General features: G+C 38.0%; 2 protein-coding genes across 2 annotated transcripts; both read left to right on the forward strand.

The window, feature by feature from the left end:
- The first annotated feature begins 3,185 nt into the window (after positions 1-3,185).
- On the forward strand, positions 3,186-4,442 carry LOC108471540 (uncharacterized). The gene is made up of 3 exons (XM_017773142.1): positions 3,186-3,486; positions 3,889-4,238; positions 4,320-4,442. Exons 1-3 carry the CDS (start codon positions 3,186-3,188, stop codon positions 4,440-4,442), a joined length of 774 nt encoding a protein of 257 aa, XP_017628631.1.
- Positions 4,443-9,814: 5,372 nt separating this feature from the next.
- Positions 9,815-10,177, forward strand: LOC108471541 (uncharacterized). The gene has a single exon (XM_017773143.1). The coding sequence runs from the start codon at positions 9,815-9,817 to the stop codon at positions 10,175-10,177; it is 363 nt and encodes a 120-aa protein (XP_017628632.1).
- The last annotated feature ends 4,677 nt before the right edge of the window (positions 10,178-14,854 follow it).

Here is a 14,854-nt window from a genome sequence, read left to right on the forward strand (position 1 = left end):
AATAGGATTACGTGGCATTACTGGACAATATAACATTTATCAAACATTCAATATCGCATATCATTCATTCACATATACAAAGTCCTTTAAATAGGTCTACGAAACCTTAAAACAAGCTAATAGTGGTTCGGGACTAAACCAATCACATATAAAATTTTTGAACACTTACAAAAAATTTCATGAAATCAAAGGTCACATGCTTGTGTGAATAGGCCATGTGCCTCACACGACCACCAGACACGCCCGTTGTGTTGGCCATGTGAAAATAGGGTATACATACTGACTTGTACCACACGACCGAAGACACGTCTGTGTGTCTAGCCCATGCACCCTTTGAAATGGCCACACACTCCCGTGTGCTATGCCATGTGCCTTTTAGGGGGTATGCTGACTTATGTCACACGGTCAGTCACACGCCCATGTGTGAGTCCATGTGACACACACGGCTAGTAGACACGCTTATGTGTCTAGGCTGTGTCAAACCTGTAGGGTATACTGTCTTAATTCGTAGTGCTACCCCAGGGGACACACGGTCATGTAATATGACCGTGTGTCGCACATGGCTGAGACACACGTCTCTGCCTCTGCCCGTATGGACAAAAATAGGCTATTTGAAAAGCCAATTTGCCACCCTTTCCACGAACACACATAGTAATCAAAATAGCATCATTTCAATACATCTTTAAGCAACCAAAAACATACCAATTCATACTAATATCATGAAATCTATTCACAACCATTTCAACTATTTAATTCCATATTCAAAACATACAAAACCATTATACCAAAATCATCACAATTTACTATTCCTAAAACATTAATAATTAACAAAATCAACATCCATTTAACTATATCCACAAGTATGATAAACATACCAAAACAAGCCAACATGTAAGGCATTATATGCATCCCATATATCACTTATCAAACACATAACTTAAGCCAACTTAAATGGCTAAAAGCATACCAACATTTACATCATTAACAAGCCGAATCACATGACTAACATCATAGCTCAGAATACATCAAAATGTCACTAGCCTATACATGCCATAACTATATATACAAGCTTTAAAAGTACCAACAAATGATCGATAGTGTGATGATGGTCCTGACGATCCCTGAGTCCAAGCTAGCTTTGACTATTTATAAAACATAGACAAATAACACACAGTAAGCTTCATAGCTTAGTAAGTTCGCTGTTAAGCAATTCTATTCATCAAATAAATATAATTCAACCATATACAGAGTACCAAAACAACATCTCATTAACACAAACCGTCCTATCATGTCTTAAAACATGATTCATTAACATCTCATTGAACTTTCTCAATGTAGTACTCAAATAGGTTCCGTACATACCTGTACCACCTCGTACTAACCTTTTTCTCAAACAAGTCATTTCTTTACCCATAGGACCATTGAGAATAAAAATTGGATACTCAAGGATCACAACTGATAAGTACCTATACCATGGCCCATAGCCCAACCAAGGTAACTTATCTCGGAGTACCTATACCATGGCCCGTAGCCAAATCAAGGTAACTCCTCTCAAAATACCTATATCATGACCCATAGCCAAATCAAGGTATTATTTGCACCCGAAGTGCCGATATCTTGGCCTGAATCCAATGCATTAACTTAATGACATTACAATATCATCATCACTATACTTAAAGTTTAACCAAGAAGTTTGGCTTGTCGATTCATCGTTGAACACTTACGTATAGTCGTGTTCACAATCCAAATATTATCAGACGTCTCATAAACACGTTTTATGCAATATGAAAGCATATAACATTCATTTATAATGAAATTAACACTTACAAACTTACCTCGTATTCGAAATTGACGAATCAGATCGATTACTTAATAACTTTCGATTTTCCCCGATCTTATTCTGAATTCTTTCTTTCTTGATCTGTATGTATTCAAAATTAAACCATTTAATCACCAAATCAATAAATTTCATCCACAAACACATATTTTAGCCAATTTACAGTTTAGCCCTAAACTTTCACATTTCTTACAATTTAGTCCTTATTTCAAAAATACACAAAATTCACACAATTAAATCCAATTACATCCTACCTGAATTTCATAGGGACCCCTGACAGCCCAAAACTTTCATTTATTTCACATTTCAACCCTTCAATTTGTAAATTTCACAATTAAATCCTTATTTGACATTTTTTGTCAAAAATCACTTTACAAAACATGTATATCAAACACCAAACTTTCATATTTCATCATCAACATTCAAAAACATCCAACTATCATCAATTTCATTTTACAAAATCACCAAGAAACTCAAAAATTAAGGCACGAGCTGGCTAGTACTCAAAGCAACAATCAAAAAAACGTAAAAATCATCAAAAATCGAGCAAAGAACATACCTTAATCAAGATCAATGTGTGCCGAAAATGTGAGCCCTAATAGCTTTCTTCTTTCTATATTTTTGGTTCAAAGAAAAAAAGATGAACATGTTTTCATCTTTTGTTTTATTTATTTTCATTGTTTTATTTAATTACAAAATTAACCTTAATTAAAAGCCATCAAATTTCATGTTATTAAGCCCATTTATGTCAAATTCCACTATCAATGGTCTAATTACAACATTCGGACCTTTCATTTAATAATCCATAGCAATTAAACACTTTTAACTTATAGCATGCAACTTTTGCGTTTCACGCGATTAAGTCCTTTTTCTCAAATTGAGCTATTAAACAGTAAAATTAGCTCACGAAATTTTCACACATATATATTCACATGCTGTAAACACCAAAAATAATAATTTTATGACCTCAAATTTGTGGTTCCAAAACCACTATTCTGATTTAGCTAAAACCGGGCTGTTACAAGTGTCACTGGGTCTCCCCTAATGTGGCCAAATACTAGATTGAGGCCATGGAGAGGATGATGGATGATCTAGATTGCACCCCCAAGTAGAAATTAAAGGGTGCAGTCTGGGAGATGAGGCTTACCAGTGGTGGCTGACTGTTAAGGAGGGCACTCAACCTGAACGTCTGACCTGGGAGTTCTTTAAGACTGCCTTTCAGGGGAAATATGTGGGGGCAAGCTATGTGGATGCCCGTAGGAGGGAGTTCCTAGACCTTACTTAGGGAGATTGATCTGTGGCCGAGTATGAGGCCGAATTTCTAGGACTGAGCTGCTATGTGCAAGGTATGGTGGCGACTGAGTATGAGCGATGTGTCCGCTTTGAAGTTAGCCTCGGGGATAATTTGAGAGTCCTGATAGCTCAGCAGAGGGAGCGTGGTTTTTCTTTACTGGTTGAGAAGGCGAAAATCACTGAGGAGGTTAAGCACGCTGAGCGCCAAAACCATGACAAAGAGAAGGATAAGAAGAAGAGGGATTCAGAGTCCTCGAGTACTATGCAGAGGCCTAAGAAAAAGGCCAGATCTGATGGGCTACTTAGAGCTGGGCCCCCTATTACTGCTACTAGACTACAACCATGTGTTAACTGTGGTAGACGCCATCTGGGCGAATGTTGAAGGAGGATTGAGGCGTGTTTGAGGTGTGGATCATTGGATCACCGTATTAGGGAGTGTCTGTTGAAGGCCGATAAGATGCAAGCTCAGAGTACAGGTACTGCATAGCCACAAAAGGTAGCATAGCAGCCACAGAGGGGCTGTGGTCAGGCTAGGGATGGTAATAGTATGGGCCGTGGACAGAGAGCGTCGGGCAGAGATACTGGATAAACTGAGGTGAGACATCCTGATATGGTTTATACTGCTCGTCACTGAGAGGACAGAGATGCTCCTGACGTCATCAATGGTACGTTCTTTATTTTTGATGTACCATATCTTGCTCTAATAGACATAGGATCTACCTATTCTTATATTACCTACTCTGTTTTTGAAAATCTAGGGTTATCGGTTGAGAGTACTAGCAGCGAGGTTACTGTACTAAGTCCGTTGGGGCAGTTTATAAGGGTTAGTAAGTTATTCAGAAATGTACCATTAGAGGTTCAAAGGGCAATCTTTTTTGCCGACTTAATGGAGCTTCCATTTAGGGAGTTCGATTTGGTTCTGGGGATGGACTGTTTGGTCAAGCATTGTGTGACCTTAGATTATGCGACCAAGAGGGTCGTTTTGAGAACTGAGGATGATGATGAGGTAATCATAGTTAGAGAACATTGGAACTACTTGGCTAACGTGATCTTTGTACTGGTAGCTGAGAAACTAGTTCGTAAGGGATGTGAGGCGTACTTGGCTTACGTGAGTGTTTCCATTTCTGTGGACTCTATTGTAAAGGATATCCTCACTGTAAGGGATTTTTTGAACATTTTTCTTGAGTAGCTACCGGCTTTACCTCTGAATCGGGAAGTGGAGTTTGGGATTGAGCTTTTCCCTAGTACAGCTCCAGTGTCTATCGCTCCCTATCAAATGGCACTGAAAGAGCATATGGAGCTTAAGGCTTAGATTTAGGAGTTGTTGGATCGTGGGTTCATTCGCCTTAGTGGGTCTCCGTGGAGAGCATTGGTACTGTTTGTTAAGAAGAATGATAGATCCATGAGGATGTGTATTGGCTATCGGCAACTGAATAAGCTGACCATTAAGAACAAGTATCCGTTACCGATGATCAATGACCTATTTGACCAATTTTGAGGAGCTTCGGTATTCTCTCAAATTGATCTCCGGTTTGGGTACCATTAGTTGAGAGTTAAGGAGGCTGACATATATAAGACAGCGTTTAGGACTCGTTATGGTCACTACAAGTTCTTAGTGATGCCATTTGGACTGGCTAATGTACTGACAGCTTTCATGGATTTGATAAACTAAGCATTTTTGCCCTATTTGGACCAGTTTTTAATGGTGTTCATCGATGAAATATTGGTTTATTTAAGGACTGAGGATGAACATGACAAGCACCTTAGAATTGTTCTTCAGACTTTGAGGGAAAAATAGCCTATATTAAGTTTAGCAAGTGCGAGTTCTGGTTACATGAAGTAACATTTCTAGGTCATGTGGTGTTTGTTGAGGGAATTCAAGTTGATCCTCAAAAAATTGAGGCTGCATTGGATTGGAAGTAGCCTAAGAATGTGTCTGAGATTTGCAAATTTTTGGAGCTGGTAGGTTATTACCGAAGGTTTGTGGAAAGGTTCTCACAGATTGCAGCACACTTAACTAAGCTTCTATGTAAGCGTGTACCATTCATCTGGTCTGATGCGCAGCAAGAGTCTAACACCCCGTACCTGAGACCGTCGCCGGAGTCGGACACGAGGGGTTAACGGACTTAATCCATTTACTTACACAGTCCACTTTTTAAAAATTTCCAGGCAGTTGGCTAACTGCGTCACTGTCACCTTAAAAATCATATCTTGAGTTTCACAACTCGAAAATCGGTTTCGTGATTTTTCCCTAAAACTAGACTCATATATACATCTACAAATTTTTTTTCTAGAATTTTCGGTCAGGCCAATTAGTACAGTTTATTAGCTAAATTCTCCCCTGTTACAGGGTTTGACTACACTGCCCTTCCTGCAATGTGACTTAGATAACTCCTTGTACAGGGATTCAATGCTTATGCCGCTTGCTTCTAAGGAAACTAGACTCAAAAAGGATTCTGTACATATATGGCATGACTTCTAATTATCTCTGGTTAATTTATAATGAATTTCCAAAGTCGGAACAGGGAATCCAGAAACCGTTCTGGCCCTGTCTCACGAAAACTTAAATATCTCTTAATATACTGTTCATATGATCGTTTCGTTACTTTCATATGAAAATAGATTCTTCAAGGTTCGGTTACATAATTTATTCGCTATTTAATTCCATTCCTACTATTTTTAGATATTTTTCACATCCACATCACTGCTGCTGCCAGCATCTATTTTTTAAGGTAAACTTTACCTATTTCATGATCCTCCATGGATCAACTAGAGTTTGTCATACATATACCAAAGGTGATCATGAATAATCATTCCCATGACTAACCGTTACCAACATTTCCATACCTCTCGACGGACGACATACAAAACGATTATAATGCTATGATCAAGTATACTTAAGCCATTTTCGCATGGCTATCCAAATTTACACAAAACCGAAAGGTACATGACCTACAACAAAAGGGTAGTCCCATACATTAACCAAAATATCCTCTCACTACTAGTCTATTCTATACATGCCATAAGATATTCCAAAACGTAGCGCGTACCAAACGGTGGATAGTGATAGTGTGACTAGTCACGACGATCCCCGAGCACTGTAGCTTCCAAATGAGATCTATAAAACAGAGGAAACAAAGTAAACGGAGTAAGCATTACAATGCTTAGTAAGTTTTAAGCAAGTGTCAACAGATAACAATCAAATTATAACATAGTTGTTCGTATTTTTATTTCACTCTTCCTTCGGGCATACCATCCCTTTACCGAATATGCACATCTCATCATATGTGATAGGCAGATAAATTCTCACTTGATGGTGACCTCTTATGATCATAGGTACATTACATATTTTTACCGACTTCCCACATTGACCAAATGCACAATAATCATAGAACGGTCTTATTGCTTTACTCACATGTGCATCACATAACGACCTTGTGATTTAGTCTAAATCAAACTTTAAATATAATCTCAAAATACATACCTGACCAACTTAACGCATTGAGCGTATTTATTACTAATTGTCACTGTGAAGTCGCATAATCTTACGCTTTACTTGAATCTTCAGCAAAACCTTTAGTTCGGGGCTTACTCAGACAAAATCTTTACACGTAGTCATCGGGTCATTAGAGCTCGGATATAGTACGAGCACGAAGCCTACGGTCATTAAACGGTGATAATATTCTCGCATAAAGCCTGCGGGGTTTTAACCGGATATAGTACTAACACAAATGCCCTTCGGGACTTATCACATTTATACACTTCCACATCCATCACGTTGGCCACTCTACCTATCACATATATACACTTTCACATTCATCACATTGGCCATTCGGCCTTATCACATATATACACCTTCACATTCATCACATCGACCATTAGGCCTTATCACATATATACACACTTTCACATTCATCACATCGGCCATTAGGCCTTATCACATATATACACACTTTCACATTCATCACATCTACCATTAGGCCTTATCACAAATATACACACTTTCACATTCATCACATCGCCATTAGGCCTTATCACATATATATATCTCATACATATTTCATATTTTTCTTGTACATCAATTTCAGCAATAGCTTATAAGCAACTCAAATAGTTTCATCAAAGTTTACAACAAAATCACATATTCACTACAAGCGGTTTTCTGAGCAAATCACTAAATTGTTTATAATCGGAGCTACAAAACTCAAAATCAATTGCCGTTAATTTTCCCGAATGTAGACTCATGTATCTTTCATCCATAAAATTTTAGAATTTTAGGTGTGGCCAATCAATACCAGATTTTTCTTAAAGTTTCCCTGTTTCTTTGTTCGACTAATCGACCACTCCTCACTACTGAATCGATTTCTCATTGTACGAATTCAAAATGTGTTATATTCAATTTCATTTGAAACTAGACTCATTTTTGGAGTCTAAGCATATAAATTTTACCTTATAACCATTTTTGTGCAAACTATAACGATTTTCTAAAAACAAAATAGGGGATTTCGGAGTCATTCTGACACCGTCTCACACAACTTTGAAAATCTCATTATCGGCAACCCCTTTACTTACACGATTTCTTTTATACGAAACTAGACGCGTCAAGCTTTAATTACATAATTCATATTCATCCCATTTTAAAACTTAAACTTACAAAGGAATCAAACTCAATTACTTAAGAACTTACCTCAGAAGTTGTCGAACAATTATAGATCGACTATTCGGTTAGGTAGCTTTCTCTCTTATCCGAATTAGACTCCCTCAGCTCTTGAGCTTGAATAAACAAATTTAATCTATTACAAACCAATTATACAAACTCATGGCCGAATACAACAAGAGGACTAACTAGATTCTACTAGCCACTCATTGCTCTATTATTAACCTTACTTAATTATAAACACATTCGGCAACTACCTCAACCTCATTTAATACAATTAACACCGAATTTCTCATGTAAAAAGTACCATTGCCGAATATCATTTAGTTCACCTTAATCCATCTCATGATCGAATGCCTTTAAGCTTAATATCATGGTATCGTAACTCAACATTTATCAATATGTCATTAACAAAATACGCTCATATCAAATTTACTCCCAATTACATCTCAAAATTCAACAAGCTTTTAACTCATTAATAATTAAATTCCATTTCAAAGTATCAAAACATTATCAAATGTATACTCATCCTAAATGACCGAATGCACATTAACTAAGCACTTAACAATTTTCTTTAGCCATTGAACTCATTCGGCAATGATAAGGATAAATCTAACAAACCTTAAGTTTAACTTATAATTGTACATATCTCATTCAAAACACCCACACCAATTTATTATCCAATCAACCATATCCGAAAACCTATCATACAATTAAAACCCTTGTTCAAATTTTTATTCACTATAATACCATGGCCGAATCCCTCAATTAGCTAACATAGCCTCTTGTTTTCAATCTAAACACGTACATACAACCTAAATCCCTCTTTTAACACATAATTCACTATCTTGGAACTCATTTCTTAACTAATTTAACTTAGTCCAAAGCCGAATGCTATTTGAGCATTAAGCTCATGTTCTTTTCATTATTAAGCAAGTATTATAACTCAACTAACTTCATTAGCTGACTACTCAAGCTCATTTGAGCCACATATAGTAATTTAGTTTGTTTATACTCAATTAGAAACATTTCTCCTCACAAATTATCAAAACATACACAATGTAACCCATTGAGCTCATGATCGAATGCTTCATGCATCCCAAACACAAAATCACATGCATGGGTCATTTTAGGAGCTTTAAAACCAATTTAAATTTCTCAAAATCTAAAGAAAAACATATGAAATCATACCTTAATTCCCAATACAAGGTGGCGAATGCCTTAGGTGTTCTTCCTTCCATTTTCTTTTTCCTTTCCTTATGGTTTGGCAAGATGAAAAAAGATGATGGGACTTTGTTTTTATCACCACCACTACTATAAATTTATTATTATACATAATTCCCACCAATTAAAAATGGAGACAAGAGAACACATTGTTACATGCATGTGTTGGCCAGCCATTTACATTCAAAAATGGTCTAATTGACATGCAAAACCACTCTTTCCAACAATGTTTCATATAAGTCCATTTTAATAAATTCACATAAAAAAATGATCAAATTAATGCATGAAACTTTCACACATGCATTTACTCACATCATAAACACATAGTATAACTTTTAATTATTTATAAGACTCGGTTTCGTGGTCCCGAAACCACTTTTCGACTAGGGTCAAATTTAGGGCTGTCACAAAGAGAGCTTCGAGAAGCTCAAGACTGTACTGATTGAGGCTCTTATTTTGATACAGCCTGAACCTGGAAAGGAGTTCACAGTTTATAGTGATGCATCACATGTCGGAGTGGGATATGTGTTGATGCAGGATGGTAAAGTAGTAGTGTATGTGTCTCATCAGCTTAAGACGCATGAGGTGAACTACCCGACGCACGATTTGGAATTGGCCACCGTAGTTTTTGCTCTAGAAATCTAGAGCCACTATCTGTATGGTGAGAATGTGTCATTTACACTGATCACAATAACCTCAATTACCTCCTTACTTAGAATGAGCTAAATCTTAGGCAGCGTAGATGGGTTGAGCTGCTTAAGGATTACGACTATACCATTGAGTACCATCCTGGCAAGGCTAATATGGTGGCCAATGCATTGAGCCGTAGGGCTATGACAGATCTAAGAGTGATGTTCACTCGACTTAGCTTGTTCGAAAATGGGAGTTTGTTGGTTGAGCTACAAGTCAAACCAACTTGGATCGAGCAGATTAAGGGTAAACAACTAGAGGATGAGTCTTTGGGTATGTGGTTCCGACAGATTGAGTGTGGTAGCACTACGAACTTTGGTTTGAACTCTGAAGGTGTGTTGTGCTTCCGAGGTCGGATATGTGTGCCAAATGATGCTGATTTGAAACAATCTATACTGAGAGAGGCGCATAGTAGCCCTTACGCTATGCACCCTAGTGAAAATAAGATGTACCGAGATCTTCGAGAGTTGTATTAGTGGCCAGGATTGAAACGAGAGGTTACTAAGTTTGTGGCTAGATGTCTGACATGCTAGCAGGGTAAGGCCTTCGGGTTTGCTGTAGCCGGTTTAAATTCCACTATGGATGTGGGAGCGAGTAACGATGGATTTCGTTAGTTGGTTGCCCTTGACACCCACCAAGAAGGATTCAGTATGGGTCATCGTGGATCGATTGACCAAATCTGCACATTTCATCCCAGTTAAGACAGATTATTCTTTTCAGAAGCTAGCAAAGCTTTATATTTTTTAGATAGTGAGATTGCATGGGGTACCGGTTTCGATCATCTTTGATAAGGATCCTCACTTTATGTCTCAGTTTCGAAAAAAGTTACATGAGGCTTTGGGTTAAAGATTGGACTTTAGTATTGCATTCTATCCTCAGACCGATGGTAAGTCAGAGAGGGTGATTCAGATACTGGAGGACATGTGCTATTGATTTTCGAGGTAGTTGGAAGGATTATATGTTGTTAGCGGAGTTTGCTTATAATAATAGTTACCAATATAGCATCCGTATGGTACTTTACGAGGCCCTATATGGTCATAAGTGTCGCACTCCCTTATGTTGGACTGAGTTGGGTGAGCAACATGTTCTGGGTCTCGAATTGGTTTCTGAGATAGAGGATAAGGTTAAACTGATTCAGGATCATTTGAAAGCGGCATCTGATAGACAAAAGTCTTATATGGATCTGAAAAGACGCAAGATTGAGTATTCTATGGGGGACTTCTTTTTTCTTAATGTCTCGCAATGGAAGAAGATCTTGAGGTTTGGTCGTAAGGGCAAGCTAAGCCCTAGGTTTATTGGACCTTACCATATTCTGAAGAGAGTGGGACCAGTCGCTTATCAGTTAGAGTTACCTCCAGAGTTGGATCGTATCCATGGTGTGTTTTGCGTCTTTATGCTGAGGCACTGTCGTTCTGATTCTACTTACATTGTCCTTTTTGAGGAGATCGAGGTTAGGCCAAATTTGACCTTCGAGGAGGAGCTAGTTCAGATTCTGGGTCGCGATGTAAAGGTTCTTTGAAAGAAGTATATCCCTTTAGTGAAGGTACTGTGGCGGAATCATAGCACTGAGGAGGCCACGTGGGAGCATGAGGATGCGATGCATCAGCAGTATCGTCATCTGTTCTAATCAAGTAAATTTCAAGGCCAAAATTTTCTTTTAGGAGGTAAAGTTTTAACGCCTCAAATTTCTTATTTTTCTTTTTGTGAATCTATGACAAATATCTGTCTGCGTTAGTGGTTAAGTACCTTGGGAGTGTCTGAGAGGTCTTAGGTTCAAGCCCTATCCTTAGCTTAATTTTGGTACTTTTTTTATGTAAGCCTTACACTTGTTTAGTGGGCTTATATTTAATCATTTGTAATTCCATATCAGAATAGGCCTACTGGTTTGGTGGCTAAAATGTGTGTTGGTGAGTTGGAGGTCTGAAGTTCGAATCCCTATGCAAGCGTGAGAGTTTATTTTTGCTTGTTTGACCGAGAGAGTTTCGGTCAAACAGGAATTCTGAGAGGTTGCTGGTTAGTGGGGTAGTGGAGAGAAATTAAGGATTGTTGCTGTCGATTTTCTTTTTCCAAAAAATTCCTTTCTCTCTGACGTTTCTTTTCCTCTTACTTTCTGTCTTTTTTCCCCCTTTTTATTCAATCTCTTTTAGATCTTCTTCGATTTTTGGTGCGTTCAGTTTTGGATTTTGTATTTGGAGGTAAGTTTTTAATTGAGTTAAGAGAGGGTTTCCATATTGTGCATTTCTAAGATGAGGTGTTGATTTCATCAGTCTAATTTTTGGGTTTTGGCAACAACAAATTGCGAGGAACGAGGCTTTTATCTTGCGAAATCGTAATCGAAAGGTTTGGAGTGTTAGGTTAAGTAATGGCTTCTATACATGGAATTGTTGTCGACTTCATGGTTTAGCTTAACCATGTGTTACATCTGATTCTAAACGTTGGTATACTGATTTTTAGGTTTTGGAGTATTTGTAGTTGTAGTAGCGTCGAAAACGAACTAGGTGTGTACTCGATTGCACAGAAAATGAGGTTTCAATGAAAGCTAAAAACCTCACTGTCGATGCAACACGGGCATGTGGTCACCCGTGTGGTAGGCCGTGTACCTTAATAAGGGCGTGTGTACGACGAGGCCTAATGGTGTGTGTATGACACGGCTGTGTGATGGCCAGGCAGGCTATGTGCGATACAAGGCTAGACTGATTTTGGCCGTGTGGGCCACACGGGCATGTAGGTCCACATGGGTAAACCACCCAAACGTGTAGGTCCACAGGGGTAAACCACACAGGTGTGTAGGATTTTGGGCCAGGCCGTGTAATCCACATGACGAAGGCAAATTTGGGTCGTGTGGGCCACACAGGTGTGTGGGCCTTCACGGGTAGGCCACATGGGCGTGTGAGCCCATTTTCATTGAATTGATTACTAAGTTTGCACGGGTCACCCAATTCGACTGTGAACTTATTGTAGGGTTGGTAAGTATTACTTAGACCCCTAATTGTGTGAATGGACAGATTGAGGGATATATATTTAGCATGATGATAGTATGCATGTATACATTACTAATTATATGTACTGATATCATGAGATAACATGTCATGTATTGTATGTTACATTGTATGGGGTTGGGTTGATCTTATTTGGAAGAAGTGTACTGAAAGGCTCTTAAGCCTAGTATACTGGCAGCTCAGCTGCAAACTATTGTTTTGTGCCACATTCGGTACTACCTGAAATGTAGGGATGGGTGGATTGATTTAATCCCCACATAGAGTGTAGGGTTGGACGGAGATGGTGTGTAGAGGCTGCTTGGGTAGGACTTGGTTACTGAATACTGTATATATGTTATTGATACTGTGATGGACTAAGGCCCTTGTGCATACTGATACTGATACTGAAAGGCGCCTAGGCCCAAGACTATTTTTGACAATGCACTGTGTTTACTATTTTTTATTTTCTGTGGGATTGCACACTGAGTTTATGTAAACTCACCCCTCTCTGTTTAATGTGCACAGGTAATCCCTAGACCTAGACGGATCAAGCGACGAAGGACTCGATGGTGACCACAATTTTTGAACTTTTACAATTTACAATTTATAATTATGGTTTATTTACCATGTTATATTTGGATATAATTTGGGGACTTTTTGGGACATTTTCTTGAACTCGGTTTTTCAAAAAGGCAAAGTTTTCTCTAAACACACAATTTCCTTAAAATGGTTTTAAAAGCTTCTGCAATGAATTATGTTTAAAAGAATCGATTAAATGAGTAAGGATTTTGGAATTAATAAGAGATAAGAAAAGTAATTTAACAGAAATGGATTTATCGTAGAAACTTAGTTTTTCAAGCACCCTAACATGTGACATCACTAGATTTGGCCATAACGTCTGGGTCGGGTTTGGGATGTTATAGCTCAACTGAGTTTCCTGATATGTGGCTCGAGATTGTGCTCCCTAATTAAGTGTCCTAAAGGGTACGCGCGATTATGAGTTGAAGGTTTATAGTTTTGTACACCTTGAGTGTACTACCTGAGTATCTATCGAAATTTCAATGATGCAATGGATAAATTCCTAAAATGAGAAACTATGAGATTAAATGAATTATATCTCGAATGTTCTCGAAATACTTGAAAGTTTGTAACATGATAAGCTCATCTATGTTTAATTGATGTATATGTGACTTATGTGACTAACTTGCTTATTTGAGAATATGTGATTAGGCAAATTTGCTAATTTGTTTGGAAGCATGATATTGTTATACTTATTTAAATGAGTATGATTGGTAAGTTTAATTCCTGTTATACGAACTTACTAAGCATTAAATGCTTACAAGGTTTTATTTTCTCTATTTTATAGTGCTCAAAAGCTCAAAAAGGTTGGAGATCGGTCGAAGCATCATCACACTATCCACTAGTTTGTTTTGGTATAAATAGTGAACTTATTTTGGTATAATGGCATCTATAAGTTAAATAATGGCATCTATAAGTTAACTTGGTCAAATGATGACTTGTATATGGATATTTGAAATCTAGCCATTCGTATGGCTAGTGATGTTTGATTTGGTATATTACTACAAAGTTTTATCATGTTAATATATATGTGTGTCTGGAATGGAATGGTTAGATTAAATTAAGGTAAACTATATGCCTTAACAAAAAAGGTAAGTTTGGCTATATGAATATAGGTGATGATATATTATGTATGTTAATGTTGCTTGCTTGGTTTAATGCTTGGAATTTGTTGATATATGTGTGTAAGTGTTTTGGTAGGTTGATGGTAAAGTTTTGGTGAGAAATAAGGCTAGGAAATGGCCTTATTTTTGTCCACATGGGTAGACACACAGGCTTATATCTTGACTGTGTGTGACACACGGCCTAACACTTGGGCATGTGGTTTGGCCATGTGTCCCCTCATCTTAAAATTGACAAATAGAACGCTCAGAATTGGCCACACGGGCAGAGACAAGGGTCCGTGTCTCAGTCGTGTGTGACACACGGCCTAGAACATGGGTGTGTATCTTGGCCGTGCGAAAGTTGCACTTAATTTTTGAAAATTTAATTGGCCACACGGCCTAGCACACGGGTGTGTGGCTGGCCATGTGACACAAGTTAGAGAGTTACACGGATAAGGACACGGGCTGGGACATGGCCATGTGCCTCATATCG

Source organism: Gossypium arboreum, chromosome 11, assembly GCF_025698485.1.
Source record: "Gossypium arboreum isolate Shixiya-1 chromosome 11, ASM2569848v2, whole genome shotgun sequence".
NCBI lineage: Eukaryota > Viridiplantae > Streptophyta > Magnoliopsida > Malvales > Malvaceae > Gossypium > Gossypium arboreum.